The following is a 15271-nucleotide window of genomic DNA, read 5'->3' as shown; positions in this document are numbered from 1 at the left end:
CCACTGATCATTCTGTCAGCACTCAAATAGGCTCCACTATCTCCCATCTTTGGAAACCTTCCTTTGAGCCCTGCACTCCCTCCAGGCACTGCCCTGTTTCTCTGCTCCCTTTCTGGCAGACTCTCGAAGTTTCTACAGACCCCATCTCTACTCCATCACCTCTGCACTCACTAGCTCACTCGGATTTGGATTCCAGCTTCACCACTCCTCTGAGATTGTTTTTGTCAGGGTCGCCAATGGTTTTTTATTGTCAACAGCAATGTCTACTTCATTGTTCTCCTTTCCACTTCTCAGCAGCATCAGGCTAGCTTGGACTTTCTGAAATATTCTCCTCTCCTACTTCCAGTGAAACCATGATCTCCTGGCTTTCCCCTTCTTTTGTGGGGGTCTCCATCCTCGGTCTTCTTTCCTTTCTAAACACCATGTATCAATGTTGATACTTCTCAAGATTTGATCCTGGCTCCTCTTTTCTTCTATTCCTACATGTTTCCCTAGATGACCTCATCCACCATGAACTTGAAATACAATATTATGCTGATGCTTTCAAATGTGTATCTATAGTTCAGGCCTCTCTCATCCACCTCCAGACTCACGTATCTGCCTGCCTAGTTCATGTAACTACTTTGAAGCTTACCTCTTCCAATTCCACTCTCTTGCTTAAATCAAGAAACCAGAAGTATCCTAGACCTGTTCCTTTTCCTAACTCCCTACATTAGTCTAATAATTTCTGTTAATTCTACTTCCAAAATAGGTCTCAGAACTGTCCCCTTCTGTCCATCTCTGAAGCCATACTCTCATCACTCTCATCTGAACAGCTCCCTCCTGTTGGATCTCTCCCTGCTTTTCCTCTTGCCCCTGCTCCTCCCCATTCCCTACGTAACATCCAGAGTTCTCTTTCTCAGCATAAATAAATCAGTTATTGTCACTTGTCCACTTCAAAACTGTCAGTAGTTTCCCATTATGCTTAGAACAATCCAGACTGTTGGCTATGGACTGCCAGGCCTCTGGCCCCCAAACCCTGCCTACACCTTCAACCTCATCTGAACCCACTCTTCTCCCTTGTGATGCTCCAGCCACACTGGCCTTCTGGAAGTTCCAAACATTCCTATCCCATGGCCTTTTGACTGTGGTGCCCTCTGTCTTACTCGTCACCTAGATCGCACCTTCTCATATTTTGGATCTTTATCGGTTATGAATGGTCTTTCTTGCCAGCAAATAAAAAGAACCTCATCTAAGAAAGGCTAATACACATGGAAGTTTTTCTTTTATAACAAAATTTCCAGAAGTCAGTATTCTAGGGCTGGCACAGCAGCTCCATGAGATCAGAGGAACTTGGCCTCTCCCTAGATTTCATCTCTACCATCCTTCATATGCTGACCTCCCGTGTCTGGCCTCATCCTTGCTGCCTCATGGTCAGAAGATGGCTCCTACACTTTAAGGCCTTCACTCCATATCCCAGGCAGAAGAAGGGGAGCTAGGGGGCAAAGCCTACTTCTTCTCTAACTTTTCATTACACAGAATTTCAAACATAAAAAATAGAATAATATAACAGCCCCCTCATGGATCCATCATGCAGCCACAATAATTATGAACTCGTAGCCAATCTTGTTTCACCTCCCCACACACTTCTCCCTTTCCACTTACTATTTTGAAGCAAGTCGCAGACGTTGTATTGTTTTTTCCCAAAATGTTTCGCTATATATCTCTAAAAGACAAAGCTCTTCCTTTTTTAAATATAACCACGATACCATTACCACACAAAAAATGAACAATTCCTGGATGTCATCAAATATCTGGATTTCAAATTTCCAATTGTCCCAGAAGAGTCGTATTTTTTATAGTTAAAAGTATCCAAATAAGACCAATACTTGCCATGATGTGTTCTTGATGTCTTTTAATCTATAGGATCCCCTTTTATCTTTTTTTTTCCTCTCAATTTATTTTTGAGAAATCAAGTCATTTGTCCCCAGAGTCTCCCACAATCTAGATTTTCCTGATTTCATCCTGATGGTATCCTCTGTCTTCTGTGTCTTATAAACTCACAGTTGGATCTACAGGTTTCATTAGACTCAGGCTTGGTTTTTTGTTACTGTAGCTTTCGTTCATTTGTTTGTGTGTTTGCTTGCTTGTTTGTTTGGCAAGACTGCTTTGTAGGAGGTGATGTGTTCTGCTGTCTGGAGTCACCTAATATCTGATTGTCTCTCTTTTTGTAATATTAGCAGGTTTTGATGATTAATGTCTAGATCCATGAATTCATTAGGTTATAAAATGTTGGTACATTAATTCAATCATTCTTTCTTCATTTATTAGTTGGAATACTTTTATAAAGAGAAACTTGCTCCCCCTATTATTAGGTTACCCAATGGAATCAGACAATAAAGGAAAGGTAAAATACTTGATTCTTTTCTTTAGTTTGCTAGTTTTCAAAATAATGAGTTGACTCACTAGCACCCTCCAATGATGACCACTCAGGGATCCTTTTTTAAAAAATTGTCTTTATGGAGGCGCTTGGGTGGCTCAGTCAGTTGAGTGTCTGACTTTGGTTCAAGCCATGATCTCGTGGTTCATGGGTTCCAGCCCCACATCAGGCTCTGTGCTGACAGCTCAGAGCCTGGAGCCTGCTTCAGATTCGGTATCTCCCTCTCTCCCTGCCCCTCCCCTGCTTGCTCTCTCTCTACATATATCTCAAAAATAAATAAACATTTAAAAAAACTTTTTAGGGAGTCTCTCAAAAAAATAAAATAAAAAATAAAAAAGTTGTCTTTATGAACTTATAGATTTAAACATATTTGACATATTTTGACATACATTGCAATTCTCCATATTGATGCTCAAATGGTCCCATCTCTGACCTTTGGGAGTGTCCTTACATTGGTTCACCATTTCCTTTTCTATGAGAAAAACTAAAGCTTTCTTGAAACATCATTTGGCCAGTTTCCACGTCTGTCTCAGTGGCCAGAGTTATGTCACATGGCCACCCTGAGCTTGATGATGATGGCAGACAAAGTTTGAGTCATTCATCATCTCTTCCAAGAGGCTTCCCCTGGTGCCCTATCTAAAGAATATACCCCCCTATTATTCTGAGGAACTCTATCCTGTTTACTTCCTTTACACTACCAACCAGAAACTGTGGTTATTTTATTTGTCCATTTGTTAAGAGTCTGAACTGCATCACTGGGCTGTGAGCTTCATGACATTTTCCCTAGCACAATACCTGCAGATGTACACAGAAGATACTCAGTAGGTATTTGTTGAATAAATAAAGGTAGGCACGTCTATTATCTCCATTGTATACATTATATACAGTGCTGTCCAATACCGTAGCCAGTAACCACATGTTGCTATTTCAACTAATGTAGTATAACTACTATGGAAAACAATGTGGAAGTTCTTCAAAAAATTAAAAACAGAACTACCATATAATCCAGCAATCCCACTTCTGGGTACGTATCCAGAGGAATCAAAATCAGGATCTTAAAGAGCTCTCTGCACCCCTGTGTTCACCACAGTGCTCTTCACAGCTGCCAAGACATTGAAACAAACTAAATGTCCATCAACAGACAAATGGATTAAAAAATGTTGCACACAGATACAATGGGATATTATTCAGCTTTATATAAGAGGAAACCCTGCCATTTGCAACAGCAAATGAACCTAGAAGACATTATGCGAAGTGAAAGAAACCAGACACAGGACAAATACTACATGATGCCACTTCTGTGAGGAATCTAAAATTGAAGCTCACATAAACAGAGAATAGAATGGCAATTGCCAGGGCCAGGAGGTGAGGGAAATAGGAAAGTGTTAGTCAAAGGGTACGAAGTTACAGTTAAGCAAGATAAGTCTTAGAGATGTATGGCATAGATGGTGCAGCATAAATACCGTATCCATACTTATAAATTTGCCAAGAAGGTGGTTCTTATGTTAAGTGTTCTTACCACATGATAAATGATAATAATCATCATCATAATAATAAAGAGGGCAGAAGGAAGCTTTTGCAGGTGATGGATAAGTTTATAGCATAGATTGTAGTAATGGTTTCATGGGTCTACACTTATGTCCAAACTCATCAAGACGTAGACATTAAATATGTGTAGCTTTTTTATATGTCAATCATACCTCAATAAAGTGGTTTCAAAAATAATTACATAAAAATGCAAATTAACTTAAATTTAAAATCCAGTTTCTTAGTCACACTAGCCATATACTGACTACTCAAAAACCACATCTGAATAGTGACTACCACCATGTAGATCTAGTGCACTTTACCTCATCACAGAATTCTACTGGAAAGTGCTGGATAGAGGAAGAAATTGGCTGAGAGGTAAATTAGCCAAGGTCATACAGCTACTAAGAGGAGGAGTTGGGATTCAAACTCATGTCTGAGTGACTTTAGAGCTAGAACTCAACACTGTAACATCATTCTGTTATTACTTGCTTACTCCTGCTTTCCATTTCAGACCCTCTAAAGGAATTTACAGGGAGCTTCAAGCCTGGCTACCTCACAGAGTGACCAACTCTCCTAATTTGCCTGGGCCTGAGGGCGTTCCCGGGATGCAGAAAAATTCTGGGCAAACCGTTGTTAGAAAACAAAATTCAACCAGGTAAATTTGAAGATCCAGTTGGCTTTATTAAGCAATTCATGATTTGGGCAGTATGCCATCTAGCAAGTAGAAATGGAGCTCTGCGGAGTATACAAAATGGAGGGTTTTTACAGGAAAAAGGGTGGGGCAAGAAGCTGTTCACAAAAAGAAAAGGTCACCTTCCCTTAGCGAGAGGGATGGTGGGTCTTATCAGGTGAATTACCTCAGCTTTCTGTGGGGAATGGAGAAGGTCCCTGTGACAAATTACTTTATTGGTGCTTACCAGAAAATTCCTGACTGACTGGTTAAGACTACATTTCTGAGAGAGGTTGAAACTGTAGTTAGGTTAGGTGTCAAGCCTATAGCATAAGTGACTTTATTTGGGATCTGTGGTTTTCTTTTTTTGTTTTTTAAGTAGGTTCTATGCCCAGCGTGGGGCTTGAACTCATGGCCCTGAGGTCAAGAGTCACACTGGCTTTCTTCGAACACTGTGCTACCTAATTATCAAAATTCTCTATTGAGGTTTGTGACAGGTAAATAGATGGTCTCACTCAACTCCATTTCAACCCCTTGTAATATGTGCCCTATTACATGCTAGAAGTGAGAAAATTGAAGACTTCATTTCCCATAGTCCCTTAGAGCTTGGATCCCATACATAGTCTAGCTCTGGCCAAGCAGATGCACTTGGGCAACATCCAGAAGGCCAGCTTGAAAAGGAAGCTGCATTTCTGCTGTTTTATCAGCTAGGCAGTTCTGGGGCAGCAGAGATCTGAGCGTATTCTCTTGGATGCCATGGCTTTGGAGAGACAGAATACAGGCATGCATTTTGCGGTGTAGATTTAGACTGAGCCAGCCAGTCCTGGAACTGGCAATAGTAGCAATGACTCCCTGATTTCTTGGTTTACTGTTGTATCAGAAGCGGCAGCTCCTGAATCACTGTTCCCTGAGTAAGTGTATTCTGTGGTGGAATCCTGCGCGTCATTACTGGGAGCCCAGCCTGGATCCTGCTCTTTCAGCCTTTCAAGGGATTTTTATCCTCTTAGCTCTCTGTGTGAATTCACTTTATGCTGAAGGGAGTTAAAGTGACTTTTATTATTTGCGGCTGAAGAAACTTCACTATTCAGCAGGGACTTCCTCTGGAAAACAAGGGAGCCTATATAACAAATCTGAGTGTCCTGAACACTGGGACCCTAATATAAAACTCTCCCTGACACTGCTATCCTTCTCTAAGGAAGGTGCATACATCCTAGTCACCGGTATCCTCCAAATACTGGAACTTGGTTATGGAGAAACGTCCACACACACACACACACACACACGCACACACATTTTTTCCTCTTCCATATGCTGGAATGTTCTTCCAAATCTCCTTACATGACAGTTCGCATCTTAATCTCTCTACCTTCAGGTACCAGCATCAGTTGTGGCTTCCTCAACTTCCCCAATCTAAACTGGCCCCCCTCTTCCAGTTATTCTCTTTCACATCATTTTGTTCAATTTTTATGTTACTTAACACAGCCTGTATTTATTTACTTGTTTATTTTCTGTCTTCCCCTGTCCCCACCTTTCTCCCTGCCCAGAAGAATGTATACCCCGTGAAAGGAGGGACATTTTTTTTTGCATTGTTCATCACCGTAACCTCACTGCCTTGGAACAGTGGCTTGCACATGGTAGCATCATTTAAACATATTTGTTGAATAAATTACAAAATAGAGATTGTTGTAGCTAGGACATTTTTTAACAGGGGGAAATGTTCTTGTGTGAACAAGACTTAATTGAGACTGCAAAGAAACAATGAGAAATAAGGAGACCCAACAATTGTGATGAAAGGCATTGTTGTGCAGGTAGCGGAGTATTAGAGCGGACATTTGCAACCACAGTGTAAACTCTGGGTAATGAGAGTAATACACTGACTTTTGGGAGGCACTATGGTTGAGTTACGAAGTGTGCAGTTTCTAGAGCCACCTGAACATGAGTTCAAATGCCAGTTCCACGTTTCTGCTGTCTGAATTTGGGCAAGTTCATGAGCTTCTCTCAGTTTCCTTCCCTCATCTGGAATATGAGGAGAATAATAGTACTCAACACACATGCCTACTGTGCTGATTAACAAGATGACACTTATAATGTGCTTAGTACATGGCCTGTGTATGTAGCATATGGCCTATGAGGACTCAATAAGTGTTAGATAATAAGAGTATTATAATTTTGCTAAACCCAGCTCCATTCCTGAAATTATGCCCAATACTTGGGGTTACTCTGATTATAGCCTATTACCTTTCTAGCAGCCCAACCCTATCCCCCTTCACCAAATCATAATTAGTAGGTGCTCAAAAAATATTAGTGACTGACAGGAAGTTTGCTCATGCGGGGTATATTCCATTCATGTATAAACAGTTATTATTGGTGGTGCTGATGCTATATTTTTCCATCTCTGTTGACCAAAAACAAAACAAAACCAAAGAGAAACTTAAATAGGCAACAAGAATATTGGGTAGAAAATACTCCATCATCAGAGAGAAGAGCAACCAATATAAAAGAACATTAAAGAGGAAAGAAGTGGCCTAAACCTTTCCAATGATTCATTCCAGTGATTAATTTTCCCTACATTTGATTTGTCCTATTGAGAGGGACAGGGCCAATTCATTCTTTCATTCAGTAAGTATTTATGAAATGCCTACTAAATTTATGAGGTAGAAAGAACAGGCTAGGAATGCCTTCTCTAAATTCACCCCAACCTTGGTTAGCTTCTCCTCAATATTTAGAATTCAGCTCAAATACCATTTCCTCTGCTAAAGCTTAAAACTAGGCCAGGTCACCCTGGTGTGTGTCCTCATGGCACTGGAAGTCTTACCTTTTCCCCACTTGCTTTTTTGGTGATTATGTGCTTAATGCATGTCTCTTCTGTAGTCTACACAAGGGTAGGGACTTTGGTTTTGTTCAAGAGTATATCGCTGGTACTTAGCTTGGGGCCTGCTACGTAGTAGTTGCTGAGTTTTCTGAAGAGAGGAAAAGATTGAGGCTTTGAAGAAGGGGTCATCAGAACCTAACTAACACCGTTCATTCACCAGAGAAGCTTTTGCTTGTTCGTGGTGGCCTCTGACTCCCCCAGGCAGCTCTGCTCTTAGGACCCTGCAGAAAGCAGTATGGAAAATCACTGTAATCGAAAATAACACTACACTCAAAAATAGTCTCCTATACCTCTTGTATGAGGTGGCCTTGTGGCAAATATCTAAGCAAGGCACCAATGCCTATAACAAAAGCAACAATGAAATAAGGAAGTTCATATTGGGGCAATATTATCCTGGCAGCTAAAGTTCTAGGAATTCTTTTTAAAGATTTTATTTTTTTTAAGTGATCTATACCCAACATGAGGCTTGAACTCACAACTCACAGAAACACAGGGAGTAAACGTGAGTGGCAGGAGATTAAGGCTGAAGCAGGCAGTGTATGAAGGACCTGGATGTACCCTGCTAAAGAGTTTAGAATATTATGAATTGTGGAGCACCCACATAGGAATTTAGGTACAAAAATGTCAGGATCAGATCTACATTTTTAAAAGATCATCATTTTTTAATTTTTTTTAAAATTTTTTTTAATGTTTATTTTTGAGAGAGAGAGAGAGACTGGGTGTGAGCAGGGGAGGGGCATAGAGAGAAAGACACACAGAATCTGAAGCAGGCTCCAGGCTCTGAGCTGTCAGCACAGAACCCAAGGAGGGGCTCAAACTCACAGAGTGCAAGATCATGACCTGAGCTGAAGTCGGATGCTTAACCGACTGAGCCACCCAGGTGCCCCGAAGATCATCGGGTTTAAAAAAAAAAAATGTTTATTTATTTGTCTTTTTATTTGTTTTGAGAAAGAGGGAGATAGCAGAGAAGGGGCAGAGAGAGAGTGGGAGGGAGAGAATCCCAAGCAGGTCCTCGATGTCAACGCAGAGCCCCATGTGGGGCTCGATCTCATGAACTGTGAGATCATGACCTGAGCTGAAATCAAGAGTTGGAAGCTTAACTGACTGAGCCACCCAGGCGTCCCAAAGGTCGTCCTTTTTAAAGTGTAAGACCCAAAGAGAATATAGGCAGAAGGTCTTGGTCCTTTTCTGCCGATTTCATCTTGCATGTTGAAACCACTACATCACCAGTTGGCCAAACTGGAAACAGAAATCACCCTAGCCTTACCTCTCCCTCACCCTCCAAATGCCCACCAAGTCCTATGGATTCTACCCTTAAAAGTTTCTTGAATCTACACAATGCTATCATTCCCACTGCTATGTCCTTTCCTCAGACCCTTATCACCGCTTATCTGAACTTTTCCAGTAGCCTTCTATCTGGTCTCCCTCCATACGGACCTCCTCCCCCAATTATTTGCTAGGCTGCTACAGGAGATTCTTCCAGAATGCAAGTCTGGTAGTGTTTCTATAACCTAACACTTTTTAGTGTTTTCCCGTGACCCTTAGGAACTCTTTGCTACTGGCAGAAAGCCATCTAAGATTTGGACCCATCTAATATTTTCAGCTGCAAATGCTCACCTCCTCCCTTGCAAAGCTGTCCTTCAGCCTTGTTGAACTCCTGGCAGATTCCCAAACAGGCCAGAAGGCTTCAAACCTCCCACAGAGTCTCCATTCCCTCCTTCTGAATGGATTTCCTTCAACCTTCCCTAAAGAAATCCCATTATTATTCAAAATTCAGTTTAAGGGTTATTTCCTCCCTGAAGCCAGGTTTTTTGTTTTTTAATGTTTATTTATTTTTTGAGAGAGAGAGACAGAGTGCGAGCAGGGGAGGGACAGAGGGAGAGGGAGACACAGAATCCGAACCAGGCTCCAGGCTCTGGGCTGTCAGCACAGGGCCCCGATGCAGGGCTTGAACTCACAAGCTGTGAGATCATGACCTGAGCAGAAGCCAGACGCCCAACTGACTGAGCCACCCAGGCACCCCAAATTTTAAACTCCGTTTTAGTACCACTTCCCTTCTTTCTCCTTCCTGTAGCTCGCTGTCTGGAGTCCTCTGGAGTTACTTCCATGGCAGATGTCATTGTTCGATGTTTGTCCAAGCAAGGACCATCTACATCATAATCTCTTTGTTGTTGGACTTTTTAAAATATTTATTTGTTTGTTTGTTTGTTTATTGAGAGAGGGTGCAAGTGAGTGAGGGACAGAGAGAGAGGTAGAAGGAGAGAGAGAGAATACCACGAGGGGCAGAGAGAGAGGGAGAGAGAGAGAAGCAGGGCTCACCCAAAGCAGGGCTTGAGGTCATCCGGTGAGGGCTTGAACTCATGAACCATGAGATCATAACCAGAGCCGAAATCAGATGCTCAACTGACTGGGCCACCAGGCACCCATAATCTCGTTTTTTGAAAAGTTTTTTTCTACTGTTTTACTTCTTTAAAAAATATTTATCATCACCATCATCACCATTGCAGATTCCTGTGCTCCAAACCTACTAAATCAGTCCATGGACCTGGGTGAAGAATTTGCTCTTAAAAAAATCTACTAGATTACTGGTCATGTTCTGTTTCTTGATCAGGTGCTAATTACACACAGTGTTTATTTGTGTGGAATTCACTGAGCTCTGCCCTTAGATTATGTATACATTTCTGTATGTATGTTACATTCAATGAAGAGTTAAAAAGTAAACACTCCCCAGGCTATTTTTATAGCACTGATGGAGAAGCACTGACTTCTCTCTTGCTATTGAGTTGTAAGCTTTTAGAGGGTAGTGAGGGTATCTATGTTGTCTCTGTATTCCCACCATCTGTTTTAGTGCCTACAGTATAGTACACACTTAATGAATGACTAGTAAATAAATGAATGAATGAACAAAGGGAGAGAAGTGGCTTGAGGGTTCCTTCCTCCCTCACTCTTTTCTAAACATTGTTCCATGCCCCTGCTGGAGCACGTGAGAGCTCCTACCTCAGAGTTAAACTTCCCAGATATATCTCCCCTGAATAATCCTGTGAGATGCCACCTGACTTCCTCTCTACCCCACATGCTTGGTGTGACTGATCCAGGGCACCAGCCTGACAAGGGCGGGAGAAAGGAAGCAGGTGGAGGACGTTCTGTCCCCAGTACCAGTACTTCTGCCCTGCCTGGGTCTGAGCCACCTGGCTCAGGCGTTCCTCAACATGCCTGGGAATCAAGCTGGAGAGAGCATGTCCTTGGAGATACTGCATTGCTAAAGCTCCTACTTGCACCTCTGATATAAACTGCTTCCTAAATTACTCAGCTTAAGTTATGTGGGAATTTGAAAATCTTTGAATATTTAGGAGTGGCAGTAGAGATTTTTTAGCAGATTTACAGCAGAAAGTGAGAGACACCCTGGGTGAAATATCATGTAAGTCATTTATTCAGTCACAGGTAATTACCAAAAGTTTCCTAGGGATACAACGATGAACAGAGTCATCTGCCTTAATGGAGATCACAGTGTGTGTTTGGGGGGCGGGGTGCCGGGGGAGGGGGTGAGACAAATACTAATATTGAAAGAGGACTTCAACTACCTCTTTCAATATTACTATTTTGACCTCAAACTTATTTATCGATTAATTTCTTCTTTCCAGCTTATCTCTTAACCTCAGGCAAAATACCCTGTGGGCAAAGCATCCCCTAATGAGAACCAAAACTACCCACTCAAGCAATAAGAACCACCCTGAGCCAGCAAGACCCTGCTTGACTGACCCCAAGACAATGATCAACCTCACCTTGACTGCCCAGCTGCATGTACCCACTGAACTTTGCCCCCTGTTTTCCTTATATAAACCTGGAAGTATTGTCAGCACTTTTGAGACAGTCTTTGACATGTTAGTCTGCTTTCTGGTATTGGCCTCACCGAAATCAATTCCTTTCTTATTTCCCCACTACTTGTCTCTTTGCCTTTTGGATTTTGTCAGTGGCAAGTAGCTGAACCTGGTCTGTTTGGGACCCTCACAGCCAGGGGCTCCTGCACCCCTGTGCCCTGGCTACAATATCTAGATTTTTCAGAGCAGTTATGATGTGCTGGGTGCTTCACATATATTAGTTAATTTCATCATTGTAACGACTTAGTTGATGTCCTATTAATATCCCCACTGACAAATAAGGGAACAGATGCATCGTAGAGTTACAAACTGATAGAGTAAGGAAGATATGGTGTAGGGAGTAGGAAAACCTGATCTAGTCCCAAGGGTCAGGGAAAGTTTCTCTAAATATAAGAGGTTGAAGCAGAGATCTGAGGATTGAGTCCAAATCTAGTGGACAAAGAGGTCTGGGGGAAGAGAATTTCAGCCAATGGAAATAACAGATGCAAAGGGAAAATAAATTGAGGAACTGGCAGGCTGCCCTATAGCAGGAGCACAGGGAGCTGGAGATGAGGCAGGAGAGGTAGGGGCCACAGCCCCAAGTTTTGTTTTGTTTTTTTCCTCTGTGTCTCAAATAGTATGATAAAGTCAGGGATAGAAGATTTAGGATTTCGCCCTGATTTTGCTCTTAACAACCTCAGCCATCTCTCTGTGGCTGTTTCCTTATCTGGAAAAATGAGTGGGCAGACCAGAGTTCTCAAGGGCCCCTATGGTTCCCAAGCTGTGGTTCTGGGTAGGGCGCTCCTGGAAGAAATTGCCAATTCAAGGCACAGGCCCTGGCTGCTGCTGAACGCACTGAGGCCCAGGGGCTTGGCAACCCAGTGGCCCAGGCAGCACTTGCTGGCCTCTGAGTCCTCTGTAGGTTAGGTAAATACAAATGATGGAGAACATCACATATAATAAATCACACAGTAAATATGGCTGTGAACATGGCTTCTTCCTCTCACTCGACATGGGTGAACTGCTAATAATGTAGTAAAGATTACCACCTGTTTGAAGCATTTCCTGTGTGCCAGGATTGTACCAGTTACTTTAGATAGATTTCTCACAACAGCTCCTTGTTAGATTCAAAAGCTGAAGCCTCAAGGGATTACATAACTTTGGTAAAGTCCTCAGCACCCAAATTTGCCCTGCCTACGGAGCATGTCCAGTCCTGTTTCCTATTGCCAGGTGTGCTCACTTGAGCAATGACTCTCTCTGGGTTTGCTCAGTGGCCGAGTTGGAACCTGAACCCAGCTCAGACTCCAAAGGTTATGGTGTTGACCACCGGGCCATACTGCCTTCCCTTCTTAAAACACAGGCAACTCCTTATTCTACAGATAGGATCACTTTGTCTCTTGACGTCCTTTCTGGGTGAGGAAAGTGCTTTTTATAGCTTGGGACTGCTTCTGCTTTCTTGGTCTCTTCCAGCACCTGTTAATCCTGCGTGCAGCTGTGTCCTTCACTGTCCTTACACTGTATTCCTAGGTTTCCTCCCTGCAGAAGACAACTCCGGGAAACCACATGGTGTCTGTCTGTGTGCCAGTAAAGAAATTTCACTCCCCTCCCTCCCCAAATCGGCCTACCTTTCTATAAATATTCCCTCTCCTCCCTCCACTCAGGCCTGTAAGTAGTTTGGTCACTTAACCAAACACACACACACTCACAAAGCAACGAGAGGAGGGGTGTTGGAGGGGACAGCGTGAATGACCTTGCAAAGGTGTCTAGCTCTCTGGGGACAGGATTAGCAAACTTGAAACCTCAACAAATATTTGTGTGCCTCCGTATTCCTCCCGAAGCTACCTGCTCCTCTTGCGCCAGCCTCGCTCAGTCCCCTCTCCGCCTCTCCGAGATACAAAGCTCAACCCGCCCATCTTTTTGCAAACCCAGAGAACTTCAGTCCCCTAGTTGAAACTCGTCTGTGGCGGTGGCGGGCAGCACTGGGCATGCTCAGTAGTGGGGACAGGTCTGGAAGGCAAGGAAGCCGCGTTTGAAGTCGCGCGACCGGGGGAACAGGGGGAGGCGAGCCGTGGGGGCCCCGGCTGGGGGTCCGCGGGGATCCCCGATTCCGCGCCCGGAGCTGGCATGCTCCAGGCTGGCGCGGCGGGGCGGGCGCGCAGGGGGCAGAGCGCGGAGGAGAGGGGGGAGCCGGTGGGAGAAGGGGAGGAGCGCCGGGCTCGCCATCCCCCGGCGCCGGCTCTGCGGCTGCTGAATCGGAAACCGCAGGGAGGATCCGGGGAAATAAAGACGCCCGAGAATGACCTCCAGCGAGGCTGCCTGAGCCGGGGCCCGCGCGCCGCCGCACCAGCCTCCGGCATGGGCGACCGGGGCGGGCGGCCCGAGCACTCGGCCATGCACGCTCCGGGGCCCCCCGCCGACACCGGAGCTGCCGCCGTAAACGGGCTGCTGCACAACGGCTTCCACCCGCCGCCAGTCCAGCCGCTGCTCCTCTGCAGCCGGGGCCCCGCGGGCGGTGGCGACGCGGCACCCCCGCGCCTCCAGCTCTTGCCCGAGCTTCAGCCGCAGCCACCGCCCCCTCAGCACGACTCCCCCGCCAAGAAATGCCGGCTGAGGAGGAGGATGGACTCCGGGAGGAAGAACAGGCCGCGTAAGTCCCATCGCGAGCGGAACGCTGGCGCGAGGCAGGCGCATCCCGCGCGCCTACCACCCCGGGAGCCGCGGGCAGGCACCGCAGCGCGACTGGTGCGCCCCAGCGCCCGCTGTCGGGGGAGTGTACGGAGGGGACTCCGGGGACTGATTCTTTCCCCAGGGGTGCCAAGCACTAAAGATCGCTGCCTGAGCCTCACGCTTGCTTGCTTCCGTCTGTAGAATGGGCCGATTCAATGCGGATCCTGCGCTGCTCCTTCGGTCTTGGCTCTAGGCAAGGCCAGCGTACTGCCCGCCTTCCTAATTGGTCGGTGGGAAAATGCACGTGTGCCAACATTTCACGGGTTCCGGGAGTAGGCGTAGAGCGGGAGGGCCCTCTCCCTTCTCCTCGCCCCTTTTCCTGTCAGAGTCCGTCTTTCTGGGTTGGCGCTCAGGCAGCCACCTTGTCCTTTGAATCGCAGAGTAGCCGCCAGTACCTCGGGTCTATTGGCAAACGCAAGGCCTGGAGGCGTGGAGTTTGACAACCCCCCAAATCACATCCTATTAAATGCTCTTTCCTCGCAGCCAATGAGAGGACCCGTTGGCGGGGGCACACCCACTGATACCATGTGGGCCGGAACTATGTGGACCAATGAGAATTAGAGGTGGATTTTTTTTTTTTTCTGGGAACTGGGGAGGTAGAGTTGAGGGTTTCTAATGGTAGCTTGCGGCGTAAAAAGCTGAAAGGCGTTATTTCACAATCTAAAGCGTGTCTATATGATGTTACTTTATAAAGAGTACCTTCCCTGCATGACGTTGTGGGATGTAAATTCGTAGATCGAGTTTACAACTGTTTTTTCCTATCTGAGCTGAACCTCCTTCTACTGGTTACCTCTTTCTGGGTGTCTTTAATGAAGCTTATAAATGGCAAAAAGCAAAGTAAGTAGAATGCATACTAATTAGCGATTGCATTCAAACACCATTTGCGTATGGGTTATTCTGTCTGATACGGAGAAATTGCTAGTATAGGTTTTGGATTTATCTGTAAAAGCTTGATATTTGGCAAACTTTTTTGTTTCTCTCTTTAGACTCTTAGGTGTTCTGCGCTCAGTTAAAATCTCTGAGACTTTGGAAAGTACTGATGTGGGACGGGATGACTCTGATGCTTGTATTTTGTAGATGTGAAATGTTTAGGCTGAAAGTTAACTTTGAAGCCACACAGCAGATTTGGTGATTGTTGTAAGGAAGGCATCTATTTAGCACTTGAATTTGTACTTATTTTTGTTTTTCAGACTTGT

At 44.7% G+C, this 15271-nt stretch overlaps 1 protein-coding gene across 4 annotated transcripts in view; it reads left to right on the top strand.

Moving 5' to 3' along the window:
• The window catches only part of PANK1 (pantothenate kinase 1), a 101235-nt gene that overhangs the window by 34662 nt on the left and 51302 nt on the right, over positions 1–15271 (top strand). The window contains exons 3-4 of one of the 4 annotated variants that reach the window (XM_053207651.1): positions 4461–4604; positions 11133–13995. The exons of 1 other annotated variant lie outside the window; for it this stretch is intronic. In XM_053207651.1, the coding sequence (XP_053063626.1) occupies positions 13473–13995 (523 nt within the window). In that variant the 5' untranslated portion in view covers positions 4461–4604; positions 11133–13472. Of the gene's footprint in view, positions 1–4460; positions 4605–11132; positions 13996–14610; positions 14639–14669; positions 14913–15271 lie in introns of those variants that run through there. 2 more of the 4 variants (XM_027062603.2, XM_015069059.3) reach the window with 2 other exon arrangements.

Source organism: Acinonyx jubatus, chromosome D2, assembly GCF_027475565.1.
Source record: "Acinonyx jubatus isolate Ajub_Pintada_27869175 chromosome D2, VMU_Ajub_asm_v1.0, whole genome shotgun sequence".
Taxonomy (NCBI): domain Eukaryota; kingdom Metazoa; phylum Chordata; class Mammalia; order Carnivora; family Felidae; genus Acinonyx; species Acinonyx jubatus.
The sequence above is the reverse complement of the archived record's forward strand: the minus strand, read 5'-3'. Positions and strand labels throughout refer to the sequence as shown.